The 25,316-nt window shown below is 47.5% G+C and overlaps 1 protein-coding gene across 7 annotated transcripts in view; it reads left to right on the top strand.

Moving 5' to 3' along the window:
* Positions 1 to 25,316, top strand: part of LOC119466233 (uncharacterized) — a 68,441-nt gene that overhangs the window by 21,015 nt on the left and 22,110 nt on the right. Inside the window, exons 1-6 of one of the 7 annotated variants that reach the window (XM_049657582.1) lie at positions 2,673 to 2,888; positions 5,584 to 5,735; positions 6,328 to 6,411; positions 8,578 to 8,616; positions 11,494 to 11,544; positions 12,215 to 12,373. The exons of 1 other annotated variant lie outside the window; for it this stretch is intronic. In XM_049657582.1, coding sequence (XP_049513539.1) covers positions 2,822 to 2,888; positions 5,584 to 5,735; positions 6,328 to 6,411; positions 8,578 to 8,616; positions 11,494 to 11,544; positions 12,215 to 12,244 — 423 coding nt within the window. In that variant the 5' untranslated portion in view covers positions 2,673 to 2,821 and the 3' untranslated portion in view covers positions 12,245 to 12,373. Of the gene's footprint in view, positions 1 to 2,671; positions 2,889 to 5,583; positions 5,736 to 6,327; positions 6,412 to 8,577; positions 8,617 to 11,493; positions 11,545 to 12,214; positions 12,374 to 15,693; positions 15,963 to 21,248; positions 21,401 to 21,995; positions 22,080 to 23,806; positions 23,846 to 25,316 lie in introns of those variants that run through there. 5 more of the 7 variants (XM_049657586.1, XM_049657585.1, XM_049657584.1 and 2 more) reach the window with 5 other exon arrangements.

The following is a 25,316-nucleotide window of genomic DNA, read 5'->3' on the forward strand; positions in this document are numbered from 1 at the left end:
AGTTGCGGTCTGACGTCGGGTTTATATCCCTCATTAGGCGTACGTTCCATGTGGAGTTAGTATATTTTGGGGGACTAATCATAAAAGGGACAAGAAAGGACAGGTTTAGCCCTAAACAACGGTGAACTTTCCGAACCAACTTGCTCAAAAAGATGCCTCTCCATCCCTGCTCTGCGAAAGTGTATGTCCAGCGACGCTGTGGAAAACCGCCACTACTACTGTTGAGGGGCGTATTCGTAAATACGAAATCATTACATGGAGCGAAAATCCGACGTTTTAACATACGATGGTACCAAAACTCAGGTGACGAAGTGGTGACGTCACGTTTGAGACGACGTCGAAACGTGAATACGTCATCACCTTAAACGTCCCGTGATGAAGTAAAAAATTATGGGGTTTTACGTGCCATAACCACGATCTGATTATGAGGCACGCTGTAGTGGGGGGTCTCCGGAAATTTGGACGACCTGAGGTTCTTTAACCTGCTTCTAAATCTAAGTACACGGGTGTCGCTGATGACATCGTCACGTCAAACGTTACGTTACGTGGTAACGGCATCATCAAGTGATGGTGTCACCTGATGACGTCATGTTTGAAGCGGTGGCGAACACGCATACATTTAAACTTCATGGCTCGAGGAAAAAACAGATGTATCGATTGTATAGGATTGTCGTACTCGTTGATTAACACAAGCAACTACCAACATCGATACTGCAGGCCGGCTGCACACAGGGCAACATGTCTTTATTTTATGTTTTTTAATAGATTTTGTGTGTATGCATTACAGAAAATTCCACGAATGAAAAAAAAGTTCAAACAGAGCAGCAAACAATGCGCTTCCCGCTTCTTTGCACAGTCTCCAGGATGGGCCTACTTTCTTGTGTGAGCATGTGCACCCGGACACGAAAAATCCCGACAAACTAGAGGCTAACAGCTTCGCTTGCAAAGCACGAGTTTATTCATTCCGTGCTATGAATGCAGATTACCGTACTTAGCCCACGTGTGACACGAGACAATTATGGCACATTTGACTGGCTCCCACAATGGTGCGCTGGAGTCAAAAGTTCACCTTCAGAATTCTTCCCGATCTTGGTCGCACTCCCAGCAAGGAGGTGAAAGCGCCGGAGCTGGAGCACGGAACCCATAACAGAAAGAACGTTTGCTCCGGGTGCTCCCATACCCAGAAATCTTGGACATTGCCCCGTCAGCATTCGGCGAAACTTCACGGCAATGCACCAACGTAACTGAATTGGCACAGTTTTTAAGAAACTGTATTTCGAAATATCGGCCGAGTTTTTTCGAGTTCCAACCTACATTTCCGAGAGGGAACTTCTTTCTAACAACTTATGCTTTTACGTCACTTAGTCGTAGCATGTGTGCTGTGTTAAAGCATTGTTTTAGTCAAGGATGAGCAGTGAAGTCGCACAACAGAAGCAAATCGTTTTGCACCCTCCAGGCTGAGGGCACATTGGCTTGAAGAGGACGCGCCAAATTTGAACCGTAAAGTGATTTATTGGAGCTGGCGTAGGAACGGCAATGTCGAAGCCAGTGTCGTTCACTCTGTATGTACGTGCAGGTTCTTGAGCGCCAGCAGGGAGAGGGTGAACTACAGGAACAAATGTTTCACATTTCAAGGCTCTTGAAGGCGTAGCTGACGCGGAAAAAGAACGCATATGATGTCAACCTCACGTCGCCCAACCTTTCAGGATGTCGCCATTGTGATCAGTTGCCTGGCCTCTGTCCCCGTGAGCTTGGTTCTATTGCGGCGCACATTGGCACGTACGCACGAAACACACTCGACTCAGACCTGACCCCCCCCCCCCCCCCCCCCCTTCGACTCACGCACCCACACAGGTACGTAAACAGACACATACACGCCTGTAAGCTCACAGACGATCACCCATGTTCGCACACATTCAAACGTGCGCACACATGCACGCAAAAAATTGTACGCATGCACATACGCATCTACACGAGACACATACGATGCACCCACAAAGCACGCGTGCACGCAAATCCAAGCAAGCAGGAACATTCAAGCCGTCACAAACGCGTGCGCACCTGCGTCCATACGCATATCGCCCTTGCTCTCTCCCTCCTACATACCTCTCAAAAGCTGCGGGCGCAAGTGAACATAATGACACTCGTTCTGGCCTAACCATTGCAACGCCAGCTATAATAAATCAGTTTACGGATAAAATTGGCACGTCTTCTTCAAGTTAATGCGCTCTCTGCGCGTAAGGTGGAAAGCTATTTCCTCCTGTCATCCCTAAATCACTGGCTTTCTAATTCACGTGCTACTTCGGGAATAGTACATCCTATGCGAGTCAGCTAGCCTCCGCCTTCGCTAAGCCATATAGCTCTGTCAATCAGCTGTCATTTGTCGCCGCCCACGCACCAATTTATTTAGTCGCCCAGTCAGCAGCTTATCTAAGAGAAGAGCAACCGCTTCCCAGAAGAAATCATAAAAACAAAAACAAAAATGGAGGAAATGATGAAACTAAGAACTCAGTCTTGTGACAGAACAATCTTTGTGGTATTGAGAGCGAGCCTTCCAGAACATTGTGTTTGATTTTTGGGGGAGCGAACGCACGTGAATCAGCGGCCTTGCACCTGCGTCACATTAGTGCAAGTGGTAACGCCCACCAGACCACGCAGGTGGAAGCTAATTACGCGCTATTTCGTTAACTGGCTAGAAGAGTCCGCTTCGCGGAAAGCACACCATCGTTGCTTCTCAACATCCATAGTCGCTGCTAGCGAAGTTGGTCAGTGGGCTCTTGGGCTGTTCTGCGGAGAAACACTCTCCTTCGCCCAAAGGAACATGAAGCACCAAGTTGTGGCAGTCTTTCTGGTACTCTGCTTCACCTCTGCCGTGGTGAACGCGAATGGTGAGTACAGAATGGTGAGAAACACAAAAATACAACGCAATATTTGAACTAAGGGACGTCAAGCTTTGTTTTGTTAGCGAGATAGTAGCGGAAAAATACGAGCAAAGCCTCGAATGGTGAGTACAGCTTCGCTCATTTACGTATATTAGGGTTGGGTACAACATCGTGCACATTCCGTTGTATTTTGCTACTTAACACGTGTACTCTGCATTACGCCGTCGAGATATTCGTGCAAGTGAAAACATAACAAAAAAGTATAACGAAAAATATAAAATACACATGTTCAAGTCTACCCTAAAACTAATATAAAGGAATGATTTCGTGTCTCACCCCCAGGGACAGATTGATTGACGGAGTTTTTTTTTTTTCTCGCGCCTGCTACTTGTCAAAGTTAATTTTTAAGCAGATGGGAACAAGGCATATCCAAAGTCTTACGAAACTCTAAGTAGAGTTAGAAATGAGCAAGCAGCGTGCTTCGTGGCAGCATGAAAGTAAGGTCAGCATTGAAGTCGCAATTGCTCCTCGTACTATAGTCGGTGACAACTGAAGAACTACAGATATGCTCGACCCACAAGAACGCTGTACACCTGCGCTTCCCGTCTGAAAGAGGGCCGAACCAGCTGGAGGCCACGCGCAGCTTAGTGACATTGCTCGTGTAATGTAAAGGCTGGGTAATTAGACAATAAAGCTCGTTGTTTCAAGCTAAGAAAATAACTATGGCTAGCACGGATATTAGGATCGCCCATAAATTTGCCCTTGACATTCAAGATTTATCCTGAAACCAATGAGATAACGAGATATCTGCACAAAAAGAAAACACCTGTTTTATATACCCAATGCCGCTTGATGTTAGGTATGTTAGCTTGAAAAAGGCAATAAAAAGCAGGAAATGAGCAATAAAAATTCGTTGCGTGTAATTCGCATATTATTGTGAGTGGACCCCAGCTGGCTAGGTTCTCTTAAGATTTTAAGGGCTGGAGCACTGCATTTTTGTAGGTGGAGCATGCTTTTTTATTCTTCCTTTGTCACCGACTATGAGTTTACATACATGAGCATGTACGGCGTACAAGCCACGGCAAAGAAAAAAAAAAAGAACTTAACCTTGCAATCGGTCGCGCTACGCTTGAAACAGCGAAGCTGGGCGATCGTAGCCCAGCATTTTCCGGAAGTGTGCGCGAACTTTTCATCTTATTACTCATGACGATGATAATTTCTTTTCGCGCGTCTCGGACTTACAGCCGTCACTGCGCGTTGCATAGCGCAGCTTGCAACACCGACACCGCGTTGCAATGCCAACACCGCGTTCCACCACGTTGCAATGTCGACAACGCGTTCCAGCAGACCCGCTCCGTGAATGCGTCTCTCTCTCTCTCTCGCTCTCATTTTCTTTATCTCTCTCCCGAGCATAGCGCGCAAAACCTCTTCTCCTCACAGAGCACGACTGCGTGCGAACGCTCCAGCTGTGGACGAAGACGGCGACGCTCGAACGCAATCATATGGTTTGCACTTCACTTTAATTTTGTCTTTAATTTATGAATATGCCCTCTCAAAATTTCTCTTGGCATTGAGTTGACTATTGCTTTGCGTTAAATGCTTGCCTTTACCCACATTTGGTATTTTGTTTGACGCACATTTCAAATAATCTAATGTGGCGAATCCCCACTGTCGGTACGAGCCATGTTTTGAGGCAACAACAACAACGACAACAACAAAACATAAATGCATGTCCTGCAAGCGTGGTTGTATAGCGGTTATGAAGCTCGCATTGTAACTGTGGGCCCGCGGGTTCGCATCCCGCCTCGGCATTAAAGTTTATTTTCTTTTGCTTCTTTCTTCATTGCTGCTGATGATAACTTCTTGGTGGGCACCACAAATTCCGGCTGCCTTAAACAGCTTTGCTGGCAAAAAAAAGAAAGGGGAAAAGAAACACAAAGATCCAACGCAATATTTGAACTATGTGACATCAAGTTTTGTTGTGTTAGCGAGATAGTAGCGGATCATACGAGCAAAGAAAGCCTCGCCACCAGTAGCTGTAGGCGATGCATATTGCTTGTCGAGTGAATAATTCTGATGAGAGGTTTATGCACATAAAAGTGCCCGAGAGGTATTCAAATACATGTGAGGGTTCCATACCTCTTGTATCAGAGTGGCACATACCGATTCTGTGAGATCGGCCAAGAATCGAGACATACCCGGTTATTGTCGTGCCGTGTAATACCAGTAGGCGGCAGAGGAGGACATCAAAACAGCATTAAAAGAAGCCGCGCATTTTTCAAACAGCGTTTTTACATTTCGCAAGTCACACGCAAAATCAATGAATGCCTAGCATCTGCCGAACATAATTGACTGAAAGTGTTGCGTTCACTGTCAGCGGTTGCACGACCACCAGTTGGGCGGCGGTTCTAAGTTTGGAAAATACAGACAATCGTTCTTCTACACATTACGAGAACCAAACGACCGCCCTTTATTTAGAGACAAAATTAAAAAAAAAAAACATAACACGCCGTTCTTTGGCAGTCAAGGCGCTAAAACGTCTTTTAGCCTCAACGGGCTTGTGCAATCGTGTTTGACCACGTCGCCCTTTCGTTCTGCGTGTGCGTATTCAGAAAACCCTCTCGCTCCCTCTCGAAGTGTACTTTTCCGGTTAACCTTCTTGCCTTCCTCTGTGCATCTTCTTTCCCTGTCTCGAATGCAGCTGCAGTGGACGCGGTCATCGAGCAACTGAAGGACTTTGTGCGACACTTTGAAAAGGACCAGGACAAGGCCCAGGAGACGCTGAGCAAGATCGACAGAGCGAGAGAGTGTCTCTCAGCCGCTAAAGACATCAACCCTGACATCATCAATCGAGTCAGTACACTGGTACCTCGGCCGGTGGCCATGCCAACAATTCTAACTAGCCGTGATGTTTTTTTACTGCTACACGCTTTAGCTGAGCCTTCGCCGTGAACCATGTGGCTAGCGCAATGGCGAACTTGGACACACTTCAAAAAATGCTATTCACTAGTCTCCTATAAAGACTTCACATGCATGCGGGCCCCATAAAGGCTTTCCTCAATCAGGGCGCATTGTAGCGAGTATTACATGAGTTAAGCACAAGCAATGAGTCCCCTGTTTCGAAAAATTTCAGCAAGTAGTTTCTCCATGTGGAGTAGGAAGCTATAGAGTAAGCTCAGTCTTCATCTATCTATCTATCTATCTATCTATCTATCTATCTATCTATCTATCTATCTATCTATCTATCTATCTATCTATCTATCTATCTATCTATCTATCTATCTATCTATCTATCTATCTATCTATCTATCTATCTATCTATCTATCCATCTATCTATCTATCTATCTATCTATCTACTAGATAACATGTGTCTATGCACTCACTACCCACTCCTATGTTGCTGCCTGAAGTGATTTCCTGATCATTGGCGTCGTTTACGTCCAGGTTGCCAACGGCGTCATTCAGACACTCATGGAGTGCGGTGGCAAACATATCAGCAGCGAGGACCCTCAGGAAAGGAAAACTGTGGTGAGTACGAGTTGAGAAACAGATTTTTTTTAACCTCACAGAAGTGTTCGTCGTCAGAAACGACTAACTTGTGAGAAAGTACACATCTTACATCTTATTTGTAATGCTGATCTATTATTTAGTTTGCGCCCTTGGAACCGTCATTTCTAACCTGCTGTAAGAACTATCATTAAACCAGATGTTGAGCTGGCTTTCTATATTAAGCTCTTGTTTCTTCTATTTAACTCAGCCACTGTCTGAGTAACGTACAAAGAACTCCAATCCACTGAGAACGTGCGGGGTGTGGACACGAAGTCTCGAAAAATCCGCCGTGGTTGCTTACTGGCTATGGTGTTGGGCTGCTAAGCTTGAGTTCGCGGGATTTAAGTCGGGCTGCGGCGGCCGCAGTTCGATGGGGACGAAATGCGAAAACACCCGTGTACTCAGATTTAGGCGCACATTAAAGAACCCCAGGTGGTCTAAATTATTCTGGGGTCCACCGCTACGGCGTGCTCATAATCATATTGTGGTTTTTCAAGTAAATCCCCATAATATATAAGAAGTCTAGAAAAGCTTACCGGTAACATTTACTGAACGTGACACCAGTAACTTTGAGTCGACCATATAACTAATTTTTCGGATTGATAAAGTGGTGGCCGAAGTGTTGAAATTTGATCTGCTCGATATGAATTAATTGTAGGTAAACAAGGCAAGCAACCAAGACATACACGGGAGAGATGGGGCAAGAAAAGGCGCTGACGTTCGGGTAATTTAACTGGCAGATGCACATATAAGCAGGATGTCGCCGTTATCACACAAAAACAATCGAAACATCAAGCGAAAAACGAAAACTCGCGTCTTATCCATCTGAGCCACCTCCTTAGGTTAGAACATGATCCAAGCCTAGATGACGCACCCATCGCCCACTTTGATAACATGAGAACCTATAAATGGAATCCAGGGTTTGATGGAATCCCGTCTGATCGGGAAGAGGCATGTTGAAAAAAAGAACACCGACAAAGACAGACAGACAGACAGACAGACAGACAGACAGACAAGACAAGACAAGACAGACAGACAGACAGACAGACAGACAGACAGACAGACAGACAGACAGACAGACAGACAGACAGACAGACAGACAGACAGACAGACAGACAGACAGACAGACAGACAGACAGACAAGACAGACAAGACAGACAAGACAAGACAAGACAAGACAGACAGACAGACAGACAGACAGACAGACAGACAGACAGACAGACAGACAGACAGACAGACAGACAGACAGACAGACAGACAGACAGACAGACAAGACAAGACAAGACAAGACAAGACAGACAGACAGACAGACAGACAGACAGACAGACAGACAGACAGACAGAGAGACAGACAGACAGACAGACAGACAGACAGATAGACAGACAGACAGACAGACAGACAGACAGACAGACAGACAGACAGACAGACAGACAGACAGACAGACAGACAGACAGACAGACAGACAGACAGACAGACAGACAGACAGACAGACAGACAGACAGACAGACAAAACTTTACAAAGAACCGACCAAGAAAAAAAATTACAGTGACGTTTCACTTCGTGAACGCAGCTTACGCGCATGCGCATGGACGCCGCGAACATGCACAGCGAGCACCACGGCGTCGAAGCACAAACGGACAGGGCGCGAACGTGGCGATTCTCTTCTCCAACTGCAGGTGCCTTCCTCCTCCGGCACTCCCTTCCCTCGCGCCTTCAACATGATGTCGCCGATTTCACAGATGGGCCAGCTACGCTTGCGCGTAAAAAAAAGAAAAAAAACATCTTGTGAAAACCTTAAAAAAAAAAACGGCGTGGGAGCCTTGTTTACAATCGATGACACCATCAATTTCTTGATTATCTAATTTTGGGATAGCTGAGTAATCTAGTGAGAATAGTGAGAATAAGCACGCTCTCACTAGATCACAAAACTTGCCCTGTTTTCATTTCTTTTCGGATGTTTAATTAATGCCTAACGCATGCAGCGTCGTCAAATAACGTTATTTCTTCGATCAATGGCCACGCAAAGTGATAACGCACCAATTGACCACACAGTATGTTCGCCAAAGAACAACCCTATGGATTGAAGCATTAGGTAGTACAGGGGAAAAAAGGGTCTAGCTGATTTGAATTACTCAATTTTTCAGATAAAGAACTGCTTGCTGGAGAAGGCGAACAAATTTGAGGTAAGTTCATTTCGTAAAAGAATGAATAGTTGGGCGAGTTGGTACGGTAACATATTCTTGGTTTAAGCGCGAAAGAAACATGGATGGTGGAAGAAGACAGGACAAGCGCTAACTCACAACTAAACGTTTACTGGAAAGAACAAGATATATAAGTGGTTGCAAAAACCGTAGCAAATTACATGGTCCCACTGCTTCTCATCTAGCCTCGCACTGTTTTACGTACGGTTGTGCGCCATTGTTTGAGGACACAAAAGTCCATTCTAGACACAAATGTCAAACTACAGGCGAAATAATTGAGGCATTTAACATAAAAAGACTAGGAGAAACTTGTGTTAGCCAGCCATCCATATTATTGTCAGAAGGTGGATTTCAATATTGGCTTCAGCCCGTGCGGCAGTGCGAAGTAGTGCTTTTTCTTGTTTGAATTTTCCGGCTTCACTATTTTCTGACTTGTTTTATCTGTTCACTGTTATCCTTTAGACCATGTGATGTTTCTATGCTACGGTTCTTGCAATCACTTTTATGTCTTCTTCCACCGTCCATGTTTCTTTCGCGCTTAAGCCAAGAATAAGTTCATTTTCTCTTACGAGCACACCTGTCACCGAGATGCTTGATAAACGAATTCGCGAATTTCGAACTTGCAATATGATTAGCTCACTAACCTTATACCTGCGCAAAGAGACTACAAGAAGCGTAGCCACTATGCTGTTTATTGTTATGTTTTCTTTACAATAGAAGTCGGTCTCGACATTATGATCAAGCGGCCGACGTCACTAACGGACCAGTGGGCTCGTTCTGTTTAACGGAAAGCTACAATTCCAAGTCTTACGCAGCTACAGGTTGTGAAGCGAAACTTTCTTTATGAAGCCTCGCGCAGTTTCCTAACCGTGGCTGCTGAGTGCTGATGTTGTTTTGCCAAAAATGGCTGCGGCTTAGCTCAGCTAACCCTGGATATGCAAAGCGAAAGCTTGGTGTAGCCTGGTTAGGTCTTGGTTTCACTTGGTTAATCTTTTATTTAGCTGTAATTATTATACATAGGTATAATATATTCATCGTAAAGCCAGGTATAAATTATAAGCCGACAAGTCCAAGCGTTTTCCGATCCGAACGGCTCGCTCTTCCTCAGTCTCCGACTCTAGCTTCATGCGCTTGGCATTCTGGACCCTGTCCAGTGAAGCAGCTCGCCGGGCGATATCTGCGGGGTGGTCATACGCCGCTTGCCGAGGACGGCTCAAAGCCTCCCGCTCCTGCGAAACGCTCAGAGAAGACGGCCCGGCCTCGTTCTCATCCATGGCCAAGCTCGCACTGACTAGGCGAGCGCGGCGCTCCACTTAGCCAGGCGCTCGGCGAGTCACGTGGTCAGGCGGCGACCCAGCTGCGGAGAGCGCATGCGCCAAGCTGGCGGCGGCGGCTAGCGCACGCGGCGGCGGCGGAACTCGGCGCGACGGGTTTCGTGATGCGTTGCCAAGGCTATGGCGCAGCTGTGGTCAAATGAAGCTCAAATTGCTGGCGGGGGCGAAGCTCGGCTCGACAAGGTTAGTAAAGCTTTCGCTTTAATACCTCATAGTTAGACAAAAATTATTTAGGTGTCCGATGGATCGGGCCTCGGTCCACGAGCACAGCACCCCGATGCTTTAACCACTACAGACACTAGGCCGCAATCGCGCGTATTCTTCTATCGTGCGAATATCAATAAGTTTTTCGTGATGATCATCACGTGTGTCTCGTGGGATGGCACGGATGCGCATGCGCACCTGCCCGCGCGCCATGTTTGTTTACGCCACAGCCGCTGGGATGAGATGACCAAATGCATAGCGATTCGTTAACCGATTCGCGAAAGCTTCTATAGATTCAAAGATGCGCGTTTGATCTGCGTTAGCATAAGCTATCTTGCAGCCGGAAAGACCTTACAGAACGTCCAACTTGGAACACGCGTGTCGACGTCTGCGAAGGTCTCATGGCGGCTTGCGCGTCCTTATATGCATTCGCTTACGACGGCGCGAACAGTTGACACTCTAACGCGTTAGGTCACGTTTACATGGAAATGATTTCGGTGAACAGGCCATCGCGCGTAAAGCAGTAGAAGCCGGTGAAGTTGGCTTCTCCCCACAAAGGAATGCAATGTGGTGAAGCCTGTTTGGCAACGTCGTCACGAGCGCATCAAGCATGCACGCACGCCCTTGAAGAGCGTCGAAAGGAGCTTGTGATCAGCCAAGTATATTCGATTTAATTACGCGTGACGGCTGGATCAATGCATGCACTGCACAAGAAACGTACTATATGCCGTTGAAGAGCTAACAAAGCAGGGCACGGGCATTGTCGTGAGATACGGGATGGAAGTTCTATTGATTTTCCGATCTCTTTTATAAAATTCCGTGAACGTAATACAGAAGCCTCGGGGATTCTGTAAGAAGAAACCAGAAAAATATTAGAAAACAAGAGAATTAGTTTGAAGCATGAAGGCCTTCAATAGGACGGGATTAGCATATTAATGACCGAAAGCGTCCGACAAAGAAACAGCAGTTTAGAAGAATACCATAGGAAGCTGCTTTAGGTGAAGACCAAGAATGTGATAAAAGCTTGGCACGTCACTTTCTGTAGCAATAACATTATTATCTGAGAATCTCTCCTAATTCAATTAGTAGGTAGTAAATCTAGTGACTACAAAGTGCATGGTTTGTTTAAACAATAAAACGACAGCGAGAGAGATAAGCCATTCAGCTTAGAGAGTTCTTACTGCGTAAGAAACAGGCTCCGTGTTCGTTCCAGCCGAGGAGAGTGCATTGACGCTGAATGCCTGAACAGAAGAATTGCAGTTTTGAATTCCTGAACCGAAGAATTGCAGTTTAACCGCATTTCAGCTGATTCTCAACGCAGGAATCCAGTGGAATGACTCCAGAAGACAGCAAGATGTTCAACGATGCTTTGGTGAGTGACCTGCCTGAATCATCACGTCAGCACTTTCAAAGCCCAAGCATTACAATTGGTGTGCTTCATTATGCTAACGAAGATGAGCAGTTTATAATTATTGAACGTTTCTTCCTGTATTTCGCTCTTCCCAGTAGTGCGCTTCCCACCCCAGAGACATGCGCCCGGAAGAAGATGGCCTGATTGTCAAAACCCAAGCAGAAAATAATAATGGCGCACCAAATGTTTAGTGGTGACGAAAGCTATTTCTAGCTGCAACGAAAGTAAATGAAAGAACAACGCCAGCCATTCAGATAGATGTTAATTTCGGGACACAAAAAAATTAAGTTTTTTCGATGTGTGTAGGAATAGTATTTTGGAAAGCAGTGCTTTGAGAAAGTAGGAGACTTTCTGATAATGTATGGGAAATGTTACTAGATCGGGGATTTGGGGAGGGGGGTTGGCAAATTAAGATAGGACGCTGATAAAGTTAGCAGGAAGTCGGTAGGAACCCTAAGGAATGTTAAGAGGCATTTTAGTAACGAATTCGTTCATTCGAAACGCACTGCTCCATTTAGTGTGCATGCCGTCAGGCTACGACATACTCATGCATATCTCCTTTGCATATCATGCATATCTCATGCATATCTCTCATGAATATCTACTTTGCACATCTCCTTTTGTTTTCCAGGCTTGCATCCAAAAGGTAGCTGAAGATTAGTTTAGTCGGAACCGAAAGTGAGCAGAGCTGAAGAACTGCAGGAGACCGTAGTAGACCGGAGCGCCTCGAGGAACCTTTTCCACGTGTCGAACAAAATAAACTTCTCAGAAAAAGACAATAAATTGAAGTGTTCCCTTTTTGCGCATGATGCTTTGTCCACGTAAAACACACTTTGAAACACATTTAGCCTACATCCAAATCAAAAGAGAGGTTATCAGAAAGAAGTTTGAAGTGATTAAGAGTGGTAGAATAAGGAATGTCACTGATAGATCTGCACGGGCCGGTTTTTCAGGCCCCGGGCCGGCCCGAGCCCAAAAGTACCATGCGTTGGCACGCCCGGGCCCGGCCCAGAGATAATAAACCTGGCCCGGACCTAGCGCAGACCCGAACGATTCCTGCCCGGCCCGACCCGATCCGGCACGGCCCGGTTCTGTTCAACCCATTAGCCATTGAGTCTATACGAAGCTAGGTCAAATTCTCGGTTATTGTGAAGATACTGTCATGTGATCAACGGGCGTCGGGCGTCTTCAAGCTGCATCAAACCTGATAGCTATTTGCCCTGCGTCCCATATTGCTGGCTACTTTAACGGTGAGAGAAATAAACATTTCATTTCATTTCATTGCTAGCCGACCCCGCACAGATTACTATGCGAATATTTGATATGAAGACATACATATACAATGAACAGTATGGAAAAAAGGGATGGAGCGGGCTGGCAACAGCCACCGGGAGTTGCACAACGCCTCCTTACATTTGGGTAGGAAAATATAGAAAAGTGCATCTGTTGGTCACCATGCTAATGCTTTAAAGTGTGGTATGAACGGTCGTACTACATTTTCTAAATAGTTGTGCGCGAATAGACTATAAGCAAGGCGTAGGTGACTTAAATGCGCTGGTATATTGGCTTTCAGGAATAGCATGATACACAGAAACTTGAAGTTCTTAACGCGATAACGTTAAGGGCCCCGTGTCACAGAAAATCCGGCGCCGGTGTGCGATGTCGGCGTCGGTGGCGGAGAAAATCATCCCGAACCAGCCCAACCACGCAGGACCTACACAAGGTGCAAGGTTTTGGTGAACAAAAATTCAATTTCTCCCACTGAGATCCGTCAGAAAAACAGTAAAGTACGACTTAACCACAACCTGCAGACATGGCGGCGTCGGAATGTAATTTGAACGTACGAGAAAACATTATTATGTTACGAGGAAACACAAAGACAAACCCCTCTTCCAGCATTTCTACCAGTCCTACAGCCGCGCGCTCGGGTAGTTTCACTAGCGAAAATGATATCCAGATATAGCTCGCATCCTCGGCAGGTCAAATTGGGACTTCGCCTGCCTGATGCGTTTTGGACGCGCGCGCGCGTTGGGGCAATAGCAAACAATTAATGAAATGATGAAAAGGTGCTTATAATACATAATAATAAATAAATAATAGAAAGAATCACCAATTTATTAAACATAATTTATTAAAAATTTATTATTCATATTAAACACACACTAGAGGCTAACAGCTTCGCTTGCAAAGCACGAGTTTATTCATTCCGTGCTATGAATGCAGATTACCGTACTTAGCCTACGTGTGACACGAGAAAATTATGCCACATTTGACTGGCTCCCACGGCGTTGCGAGAATGGTGCGCTATGAAAGCCGCTTAAGAAAGCGTGCTGGAGTCGAAAGTTCACCTTCAGAATTCCTCGCGATTTTGGTCGCACTCCCAGCTGGGAGGTGAAAGCGCCGGAGCTGGAGCACGGAACCCGTAACAGAAAACAAGTTTGCTCCGGGTGCTCCCATACCCAGAAATCTTGGACATTGCCCCGTCAGCATTCGGCGAAACTTCACGGCAATGCACCAACGTAACTGAATTGGCGCAGTTTTTAAGAAACTGTATTTCGAAATACCGGCCGAGTTTCATCAAGTTCCTAACTACATTTCACCCGCCGTGGTTGCTCAGTGGGTGTGGTGTCGGGCTGCTGAGCACGAGGTCGCGGGATCGAATCCCGGCCACGGCGGCCGCATTTCTATGGGGGCGAAATGCGAAAACACCCATGTACTTAGATTTAGGTGCAACTGAATTGGCACAGTTTTTAAGAAACTGTATTTCGAAGTACCGGCCGAGTTTTAAGTTCCAACCTACATTTCCGAGTGGGAACTTCCTTCTATCAACTTATGCATTTACGTCACTTCGTCGTAACATGTGTGCTGTGTTAAAGCGTTGTTTAAGTTAAGGATGACCGGTGCAGTCACACGACAGGAGCTAATCGTTTTGCACCCTTCGGGCAGAAGGCACATTGCCTTGATGAAGACGTGCCAAACTTGAACCGTAAAGCCATTTATTGGAGCTGGCGTGGGAACGGCAATGTCGGAGCCAGTGTCGTTCACTCTGTATGTACGCGCAGGTTCATGAGCACCAGCAGGGAGGGGGTGAACTACACGAACAAATGTTTCTCATTTGAAGGCTCTTGGAAGCGTAGCTGACACGGAAAAAGAACGCATATGATGTCGACCTCACGGCACCCAGCCTTTTAGGATGTTGCCATTGTGATCAGTTGCCTGGCCTCTGTCCCCGCGAGCTAGGTTCTTTACGGTGCACATTGGCACGTACGCACGAAACACACCCACTCAGACCCGACCTCCCCCTCCCTCCATTCACACGCCCACACAAGTACACAGACAGGTACACAATTGCACGCACGCATGTATGCTCACACACGATCACCCCTGTTCGTTCACACTCATGCACGCAAAAATTGTACGCATGCAAATACGCATCGACACGCACGCACACACGCACACCGACACACATGAGATGCACCCACAAAACATGCGTGCACTCAGATGCAAGCACGCAGCAACACCCAAGCCGTCACAAACGCGCGTGCAGCTGCGTCCATGCGCATATCACCCTTCCTCCCTCCCTCCTACATACCTTTCAAAAGCTGCGCGCGCAAGCAAACATAATGACACTGGTTCTGACGTGACCGTTGCAACGCCAACTGTAATAAATCAGTTTACGGATAAAACTGGCGCGTCTTCTTAAAGTTAATGTGGTCTCTGCTCGGAAGGTGGAAAGCCATTTCCTCCTGTCATCTATAAATCATTCGCTTTCTAATTCACGAGCTCCTTCGGGAATCGTACATCCTATGCGAGTCAGCTAGCCTCCGCCTTTGCTAAGCCATATAGCTCTGTTATGCAGCTGTCGTTCGTCTCCGCCCATGCACCAATTTATTCAGTCGCCCTGTCGGCAGCTTATGTAAGAGAAGAGCAACTGCTTCACAGAAGGAAATCCTAAAAACAAAAAATAGAGGAAATGATGAAACCGAGAACTCAGTCTTGTGACAGAACAATCTTTATGGTATTGAGAGCGAGCCTTCCAGATCTTCGCGCTTGATTTTTTTTTTTTTTTTTTGAGCGAACGCACGTGAATCAGCGGCTTTGCAGATGCGTCATATAAGTAGAAGTGGTAACACACACCAGACCACGCAGGTGGAAGCAAAATCCCGCACTAGTGCGTTAACTCGCTGGAAGAGTTCGCTTCGCGGAACGCACACCATTGTAGCTCCTCAACATCCATAGTCGCTGCTAGCGAAGCTGCGCAGTGGGCTCTTGCGTTGTTCTGCAGATAACACTCTCCTTCGCCGAAAAGATCATGAAGCACCAAGTTGTGGCTGTCTTTCTGATACTCTGCTTCACCTCTGCCGCGGTGAACGCGAATGGTGAGTACAGCATTGCTCGTTTACGGATATTACGGTTAGGTACAACATCGCGCATATTTCGTTCTATTTTGCAACTTATCACGTGCACTCTGCATTGCGCCGTCGAGATATTCGTGCAAGTGAAAATACAACAAAAAGTGAAGCGAAAAATATAAAATATAGCTGTAATCTCGAATGGCTACGACAAGGTTCCTACAAATGTTCAAGTCTATCCTGAACCGAAATATTGTTACGGGCTTATTTACAGTTAGAACGTTGTAGCTCAGTGGCCAGGGTAACACCATCTACCGAGCTCCGAGACACTTCAACCTCCTCTTCACCAACCAACGTCAGTTTGTCCACAGCGGTAGAAAATCGTACGTGACATTAACCCCCGGCGGCAGAAGCATCGTCTCGATGCTTCTTAGGGTGTCGAACCAGTGTGCGAGTTATAGAGCTTTAGTCGCGAAACATGCAAGTTATCAGTTTGTGTGTGTGTGTGTGTGTGTGGGGGGGGGGGGGGGGTAGAAGACTTCAAAGTCACATTAGATATCTCATATGTGAGGCTGGTGATTTGGCGACGAACTCGGTATGGTCCGTCGTATCGCGGCAGCAGTTTTTCGCAAAGTCTGACGTGACGGGAGGGTAACCAAAGCAGGACATGGGACCCAGGGCTGAAATGAGCATCCCGACGACGACTGTCGTAACAGTGCTTCTGGATAGTCTGAGATGCCAGAAGATGGTCACGGGCAATACGACGTGCTGTGGCCGCGCGAACAACGGCGTCGTGAGCATAGAACATGGTAGTGTTGGCCTCAGAAGGGAGCAGCGAGTCAAGAGGCAGGAGTGGGTCACGGCCATATAGTAGATAGAACGGGGAATAACCAGTAATATCGTGACACGACAAATTGTATGCAAACGTCACGAAAGATAAGGTGCAGTCCCAATCCCGGTGATCATCAGACACGTACATGGAGAGCATGTCCGTGAGCGTACGGTTGAGACGCTCGGGAAGTCCGTTTGTCCGTGGGTGGTAAGCCGTCGTGAACTTGTGGGACGTTGAGCAAGAGCGAAGAAGATTGTCGACAACCTTAGAAAGAAAACAGCGGCCTCTATCAGTGAGTAGCTGACGTGGGGCACCATGATGTAGGATCACTTTATGGAGGAGAAAATCAGCCACATCAGTTGCGCAGCTCGTAGGGAGGGACCGCGTTATGGCATAACGCGTGGTATAGTCCGTCGCAATGGCCACCCACTTGTTGCCCGAGGATGAGGTTGGAAATGGGCCAAGGAGGTCCTGGTCGACGCGGAAAAATGGTTCGGGTGTTGCATGTAACCCCCCCCCCCCCCCCCCCTCACGCGTCCAGCCTCACCAGTCCAACGTGTTCCTTCCGTGCTCTGTTCACATTGTCATTACAATTCAGGAAGTGGCTTGAGGTCGAATATTTCTGATTAATAAAAACACTCTATTCAGCGTTTTACTCAAAGTAATTTAAGAGTGAATGAATAAATACAAGACAGTGATAAACTTTGTCATCATCCTTGGTGTCATTATATTATTATAATTATTAAGCATTTCATTTGCTCTTGCATTCCGCTGGCTAAAGCAAAAATGAAAAGTGATTGCTCCCCCCCCCCCAACCACACTACAAAAATTGAACTAGTTTAACTAGTTAAATAAATGAATTGGAGGACGTGTATCCCAGTAGCGCATCCAGAGATCCTGGGTGCGCTACTGGGATACAGATCCTGTGTGCGCTACTGGGATACACGTCCTTTTTGGTAATCTTATTGAGGTGACGGTAATCGATACAAAATCTCTAGGTATTGTCCTTTTTTTAACCAAAACGACAGGTGAAGCCCACGGACTGCAGGAAGGCTCGATAATATCTTTGGAGAGCATTTTGTCCACCTCCGTTTGGATGACCTGGCGTTCAGCCGCTGACACACGGTAGAGCCTCCGATGTATAGGAGGAGCGTCACCACTGAGGATGGGATGGGTGACGACACGGGTGCGACCTAGCGGGCGATTTCCAAAATCAAAGATGTGTTCATAGGACATCAGAATGCGGCGAAGGGCATCGGCGTAAGCAGGTCGTAGGTCAGTAGCTATCATTGGCGTAAACTTGTCATTGCGTGAAGTAGGAGGGTCGGAAGCTGCAGCAGTGTCGAACCGTGGTTCGGGCGTAAGAGCAGCTACTCCACAGTCTTCCAAGGGGGACAGCACAGCGAGAGATACACCCTCAGGAAGCACTTGCAGACACGAACCAAAGTTCAGAAGGGGAAGCCACGCTCGCTTGTTGACAAGAGTTACAATTGAGCTTGGTATTGCTATTTGACATGCCAGGAGGACGTCGCAAAGTGGGGACACCACGTAAGGACTATCTCGAACTGGTGGAGAAGGTGACATGAGGACGTAGGTGGCAGCATCAGGTTGCAGTCGAACAAATTCAGTAGAACGAAGTCGGGACTTATGGTCATCGGTCGGGTCGACAAAGTAATGGGGCAGTTTTAGGCGAAGGGTGCCGGTAGCACACTGAATAAGTGCTGATTGAGCAGTCAGGAAGTCGGTTCCAAGAATCACTCCGTGGGGACACTGGGCCGGTACAGTGAACAGGACTAACACGGGACGGCCGGCAATGGTAGCACGGGAGGCGCACATTGCCATGACGGCTGTTGTACTGCCAATAGTTACTCGGACGGCAGGCGACTCGGCAGGTGTCAGGACTTTACGGAGACGGCTACGAAGATCTGATCACATAACCGACACATGCGCGCCAGTATCGATGAGGGCTTGAATGGGTACATCATCAACAAAAATTTCGACAAGGTTTGGTCGAGCAGCATGGGTCAGCAGAGGCATTGCAGTCCAGTCGTCAACGAAGCCTCACCTCCGGGGTCTGCATTGTTTAGTTTCCCGAGAAGCGGCCCGCGTAGGACGGGGACGAGGGACGTTGAGGTGTAGGCGAACGCGACTGACGGCGTTGCGGCGAGGGCGAGCGGCTAGTGGTGTTTCCCCGAGAGGAAAGGTCGGCATGGTATGGTTCAGAAAGGGGCGACAGAGACCGAGAGTCTCGGTCGAAGCGGCGATCAGCATATGGTCGAGGCGAGGAGTACCAGCGGCTACTACGGCAGTGGCGGGAGATGTGACCGACCCTGGAGCAAGCAAAGCAAATTGGCCTGTCATCCGGTGTTCGCCACTCAGAGGGGTTCCGATATCGATTCGGGAACGACTGGCGAGGTGCAGCAGAGGCAACGACAGGAGCGGTAGGGGTGGGACGTGGGCGGATGGCAGGCTAGATGTCCATGTTTGCAATTTCTTGGCGGACAACAGCTTAAATGAGCGAGATGGTGATGTCGTGCGTATGGGGACAGTGATAACTTGGAGCCATAGCATCAAGCTCGCGACGGATTACCTGTGTGAAGCTTGGCGTGGTAGGCGGATGTGATGCCGGAAGGTTGTTGCAGGAGGAAGTGGCAGCCGTATTCGGAAGTCGGTCGAAGCGTTCTCCGATGTGTTTGCTCTTCGCTGGCTCAAAATTCCGGCATTCCTTTATGATGGACTCAACCGTTAAGCAGTTCCTGCAAAACAGGAGGTTGAACGCATCGTCCGCGATGTCCTTCAAGATGTGTCCAACCCTATCGGCCTCCGGCATGTCCGCGTCCGCTTTACGGCAAAGGGCCAGAACGTCTTGAATATACGCGACGTACGATTCGATTGGTATCTGGGCACGAGATGCTAGCCCTTGCTTGGCCTCCATTTGACGTCTCAGAGGTCTTCCGAAAATATCGCGTAGCTTTTCCTTGAAGGAGTCCCAGCTTGTAATATCGGTTTCATGCGTCTCGCACCATGCCTTCACGGTTCCTCCCAAGTAAAAGATCACGTTGGCCAGCAAGTGTGGCATTCCACTTGTTGTGCTTACCGACGCACTCATACGACGTCAGTCAGTCTTCGACGTCGACCTTGCCAGTGCCAGTGAAGATTCCCGGGTGACGTAGCTGGGTTAGTACCACTTCCTCTGGAGTCTGAGCGGCGGAGGCAGTGTCAGTAGTCATAACAGCGAAACCGATGCGACGCCCGCTGCGAAGATCCAGGACCGGCTTGTGGTGAGGTTAACCCGCACCTCCACCAAAATGTTACGGGGAGAAAATATATGTATTTAAAATATATACAGTTAGAAGGTTGTAGCTCAGTGGCCAGGGTAACACCATCTACCGAGCTCCGAGACACTTCAACCTCCGCTTAACCAACCAACGTCATTTTGTCTACAGCGGTACAAACTCGTACGTGACAATAGTGTGTTTTAGCTGAGCGCTTGCTGGCCGCTCCGCTCAGACCCGGCATATGCTAGCAAATTCCACACAACCGCTTAGCGGGAACGCTAGTGCGCTTGCTCACAACGCTCATACCGTGAGCGGAACGAAGATCGCATCCCTCGCTCCGCTACAAAGCCGACTGAGCGGGGCGTGACAGCGTGTCTACTTGGCCTCTTCGCCGTTTTGCAGCCGAGTTGATAGCGCGTCGGTCGCGTCTCGGCAAGACGCGCTTATCAAATGCGAAATCTACGCAGTTCCCAGCAGTATCTCAGAGCGTGAAATCTGAGCGTAGGCGGCGCTCTGCTAAAACTGTCTAATATAAAGGAACGATTTTGCGTCTCAACCCCAGGGACTCATTGATTGATGGAGTTTTTAACGCGATAGCGTCAAGGACCCCGTGTCGCAGAAAATCCGGCGTCGCTTTTATCAGAGTGGTACATACCGATTCTGTGAGATCGGCCAAGAATCGACACATACCGAGTTAGTACGTATGCTCAGTGACTCAAGTTGTCGTGTAATACCAGTGGGCGGAAGAGGAGAACAATGTTTCGGTCAAAACAGCATTAAAAGAAGCCGCACATTTCTCAAACAGCGTTTTTACATTTCGCGAGACACACGCAAAACCAATGCATGCCTAGCATCTGCTGAACATTATTGGCTGAAAGTGTTGCGTTCACTGTCAGCGGTTTTACGACTGTTCTAAGGTTGTAAAATACAGACAATTGTTGTTCTGCATATTATACGAGAACCAAACGACCACCCTTTATTTAGAGACAACATTAAAAGAAAACAGCACGCCGTTCCTTGGCAAACAAGGCGCTAAAACGTCTTTTAGCCTCAACGGGCTTTTGCAATCGCGTTTAACCACGTCACCCTTTCATTTTGCGTGAGCGTATTCAGAAAACCCTCTCGTTCGCTCTCGAAGTGTACTTTTCCGGTTAACCTTCTTGCCTTACCTCTGTGCACCTTCTTTCCCTGCCTCGAATATAGCTGCAGTGGACGCCGTCATCGAAGAACTGAAGGACTTTGTGCGACACTTTGAGAAGGACCAAGCCAAGGTCCAGGAGGCTCTGAGCAAGATCGACAGAGCGAGCGAGTGTCTCTCAGCCGCGAAGGACATCAACCCTGACATCATCAATCAAGTCAGTACACTGGTACCTCGGCCAGTGGCCATGCCAGCCATTCTAACTAGCCGCGATATTTCTTACTGCTGCACGCTTTAAATGATTCTTCGCCGTAAACCACATTGCTAGTGCAATAGGGAACGCGGAAACACTTCGAAAATGCTATTCACTAGTCTCTTATAAAGACTTTTCGAGCACGTGGGCCCCATAAAGACTTTTCTCAGTCAGGAGGCATTGTAGCGAGTATTATATAAGTGCAGCACAAGCAAGGAGTCCTCTGTTTCGAAACTTTTCAGCAAGTATTTTCTCCATGCGGAGTAGGAGGCTATAGAGAACACTCAGTCTTCATCTATCTATCTATCTATCTATCTATCTATCTATCTATCTATCTATCTATCTATCTATCTATCTATCTATCTATCTATCTATCTATCTATCTATCTATCTATCTATCTATCTATCTATCTATCTATCTATCTATCTATCTATCTATCTATCTATCTATCTACTAGATAACATGCTTCTATACACTCAATACCCTCTCCTATGTTGCTGCGTGAAGTGATTTGCTGATCATTTAGCGACATACTCAAATGGCGTCGTTTACGTCCAGCTTGCCAAGGGTGTCATTCAGACACTCATGGAGTGCGGTGGCAAATATATCAGCATCGAGGACCCTCAGGAAAGGGCTACTGCGGTGAGTACGAGCTGAGAAACAGATTTTTTTAAAACCTCACAGAAGTGTTCGTAGTCAGAAATGACTAACTTGTGAGAAAGCACACATCTTACATCTTATCTGTAATGCTGATCTATCATTTCGTTTGCGACCTTGGAACCGTTATTTTTAACCTGCTGGAAGCACTATCATTAAACGACATCTTGAGACTGGCTTTCTATATTTAGCTCTTGTTTCTTCTATTTAACTCAGCCACTGTCTGAGTAACCTACAAAGAAGTCCAATCCACTGAGAACATGCGGGATGTGGACGCAAAGTCTAGAAAAACCCGCCATGGTTGCTTACTGGCTATGGTGCTGGGCTGCTAAGGTCGAGTTCGCGGGATCCAATTCCGGCCACAGCGGCCGCATTTCGATGGGGACGAAATGTGAGAACACCCATGTACTTAGATTTAGGTGCACATTAAACAACACCAGGTGGCCCAAATAATCAGGTCGTGCTTTTGGAACCTAAAACCCCATAATATATGAGACGTCTAGAAAAGCTTTCCGGGCACATTTACAGAGCGTGACACAAGTAACTCTGAGTCAACCATGCAACAAATTTTGCGGATTGGTAAAGTGGTGGCAGAAGTGTTGAACGTTGACCTAGTCGATGTGAATTCATTGTAGCTAAACAAGACAAGGAAACAAGACATACACGTGAAAGGTGGGACAAGGCGCTGACGTTCAGTTAATTTAACCGGCACATCCACGTGTAAGCAGTATATCACCGTTACCACACGAAAACATAAGAAACATCAAGCGAAAAACGAGATCTAGTGCCTCATACAGCTAAGCCCTCTCCTTAGGTTAGAACATGATCGAAGCCTAGATGAGGTACTGATCGCCCGCTTTCATAATATAAGCTTTAAATGAAACCCAGGGTTTCACGGAATCCCGTCTGGTCGGGAAGAGGCATGTTGAGAAAAAAGAAAACGCCGACCAAGGTGAAAAAAAGTTACAGTGACGTTTCACTTTGTGAACTCGGGTTACGCGCAGGCGTATGGACGACGCGAACATGCACAGCGAGCACCACGGCGTGGAAGCACAAACGGGAAGGGCTCGAACGCAGTCGCTACATTGATCTCGATGGTGCGACACCTGGTGTGCGACAGGGAAAACGCAAATTGCTACACATGCAAAGAGGAGACGATGCGAACATCCACAGTGAGCACCGCGGTGTCGAAGCACAAACGGGAAGGGCGCAAACGCGGCGATTCTCTCCTCCACCTCCAGGCGCCTTCCTCCTCCGGCACTCGCTTCCCTCGCGGCTTCAAACATATCTCGCTGATTTCATAGATAGGCCAGCTACGCCTACGCGTAAATAAAAAGAAACATTTTGTGAAAACCCATAAGACGATTTAAATCGGCTTCCACAAGGCAGCCTTTTTCACAATCGATGATCTCATCAGTTTTGTTATTAACTAATTTAAGGATAATTTAGTAATTTAGTGAGAAGAGTGAGAATAAGCATGCTCTCACTAGATTACAACACCTTTCTTGTTTTCATTTTTTCTGACGTTTTATTATTGCCTAACGCATGCAGCGTCGTCACATAACGTTATTTCTTCGATCAATGGCCACGCAAAGTGAAAAAGCAACAATTGACCGCAAAGTATGTTCGCCAAAGAACAAGCTTAATGGATTGAATCATTAGGTAGTACTGGGGAAAAGAGTTTAGCTGATTTGAATTATTCTAATTTTCAGACAAAGAACTGCTTGCTGGATAAGGCGAACAACTTTAAGGTAAGTTCATTGTCTCTTACAAGCACACCTGTCAAGAGATGCTTGATAAACGATTTCTCGAATTTCGAACTTGCAGTACGATTAGCTAAGTAACCTTACCTGCGCAAAGGGACTGCAAGAAACGTAATCGCTGTACTGTTTATCATTATGTTTTCTTAGCAATAAAAGTCCTTCTCGACATTATGATCAAGCGTCCGACGTCAATAACGAACCAGAAAAGCTAGAATTGCAAGTCTTACGCAGCTACAGGTTTTGAAGCGAAACTTCCTTTATGAAGCCTCGCGCAGTTTCCTAACCATGGCTGCTGGGTGCTGATGTTGTTTTGCCAAAAAATGACTGCGGCTTAGCTCAGCTAACCCTGGATATGCAAAGCGAAAGCTTGGTTTAGCCTGGTTAACTCTTGGTTTCAGTTGGTTAACCTTTGATCTAGCTGCAGTTATTATACTTAGGTATACCTTCATCGTTAAGCCAGATATAAACTATAAGCCGTCAAGTCCAAGCGTTTTGCGATCCGAACGGCTCGCTCTTCCTGAGTCTCCGACGCTAGCTTCACGCGCTTGGCATTCTGGACCCTCTCCAGTGGAGCAGCTCGCCGGGCGATATCCGCGGGGTGGTCAGACGCCACTTGCCAACCACGGCAGACGCCACTTGCCTGAGCGTTTCGCGAGAGCCTCCCGCTCTCGCGAAACGCTCAGTGAAGATGGCCCTGGCCTCGCTCTCATCCATGGCCAAGCTCGCACTGACTAGGCGAGTGCGGCGCTCCGTCTTAGCCAGGCGTGCGGTGAGTCACGTGGTCAGGCGGCGACCCAGCTGCGGAGAGCGCATGCGCCAAGCAGGCGGCGGCGGCTAGCGCACGTGGCGGCGGCGGAACTCGGCACGACGAGTCACGTGATGCGTTGCCAAGGCTATGGCGCAGCTGCGGTCAAATGAAGGTCAAATTGGTGGCGACGGCGAAGCTCGGCTCGACTAGGTTAGTAAAGCTTTCGCTTTAATATCTCTTACTTAGACAAAAATTATTTACGTGCCCGATGGATCGGACCTCGGTCCACCACCACAGCACCCCGATGCTCTAACCACTACAGACAGACACGAGGCCGCAATCGCGCGTATTCTTCGATCGCGCGAAAACCAACTAGCTTTTTGCGATGATCGCCGCATGTGTCTTGCGGGGTGGCACGAACGCGCAAGCGCACCTGCCCGCGCGCCATGTTTGTTTACATTAAAGACGCAGAGATGAAACGGGCAAATGCATAGCATTTGCTTAACCGATTCGCGAATGCTTCTGCTTTACATAGATTCAAAGATGCGCGTTTGATCTGCGTTTGCATAAGCTATCTTGCAGCCGTAAAGACCTTACAGAACGTCCAACTTGGAACACGCGTGTCGACGTCTGCGAAGGTCTCGTGGCGGCTGGCGCGCCTTATATGCATTCGCTTACGACGGCGCGAACAGTTGGCACTCTAACGCGTTA

This window comes from Dermacentor silvarum, chromosome 10 (genome assembly GCF_013339745.2).
Source record: "Dermacentor silvarum isolate Dsil-2018 chromosome 10, BIME_Dsil_1.4, whole genome shotgun sequence".
NCBI classification, from domain to species: domain Eukaryota; kingdom Metazoa; phylum Arthropoda; class Arachnida; order Ixodida; family Ixodidae; genus Dermacentor; species Dermacentor silvarum.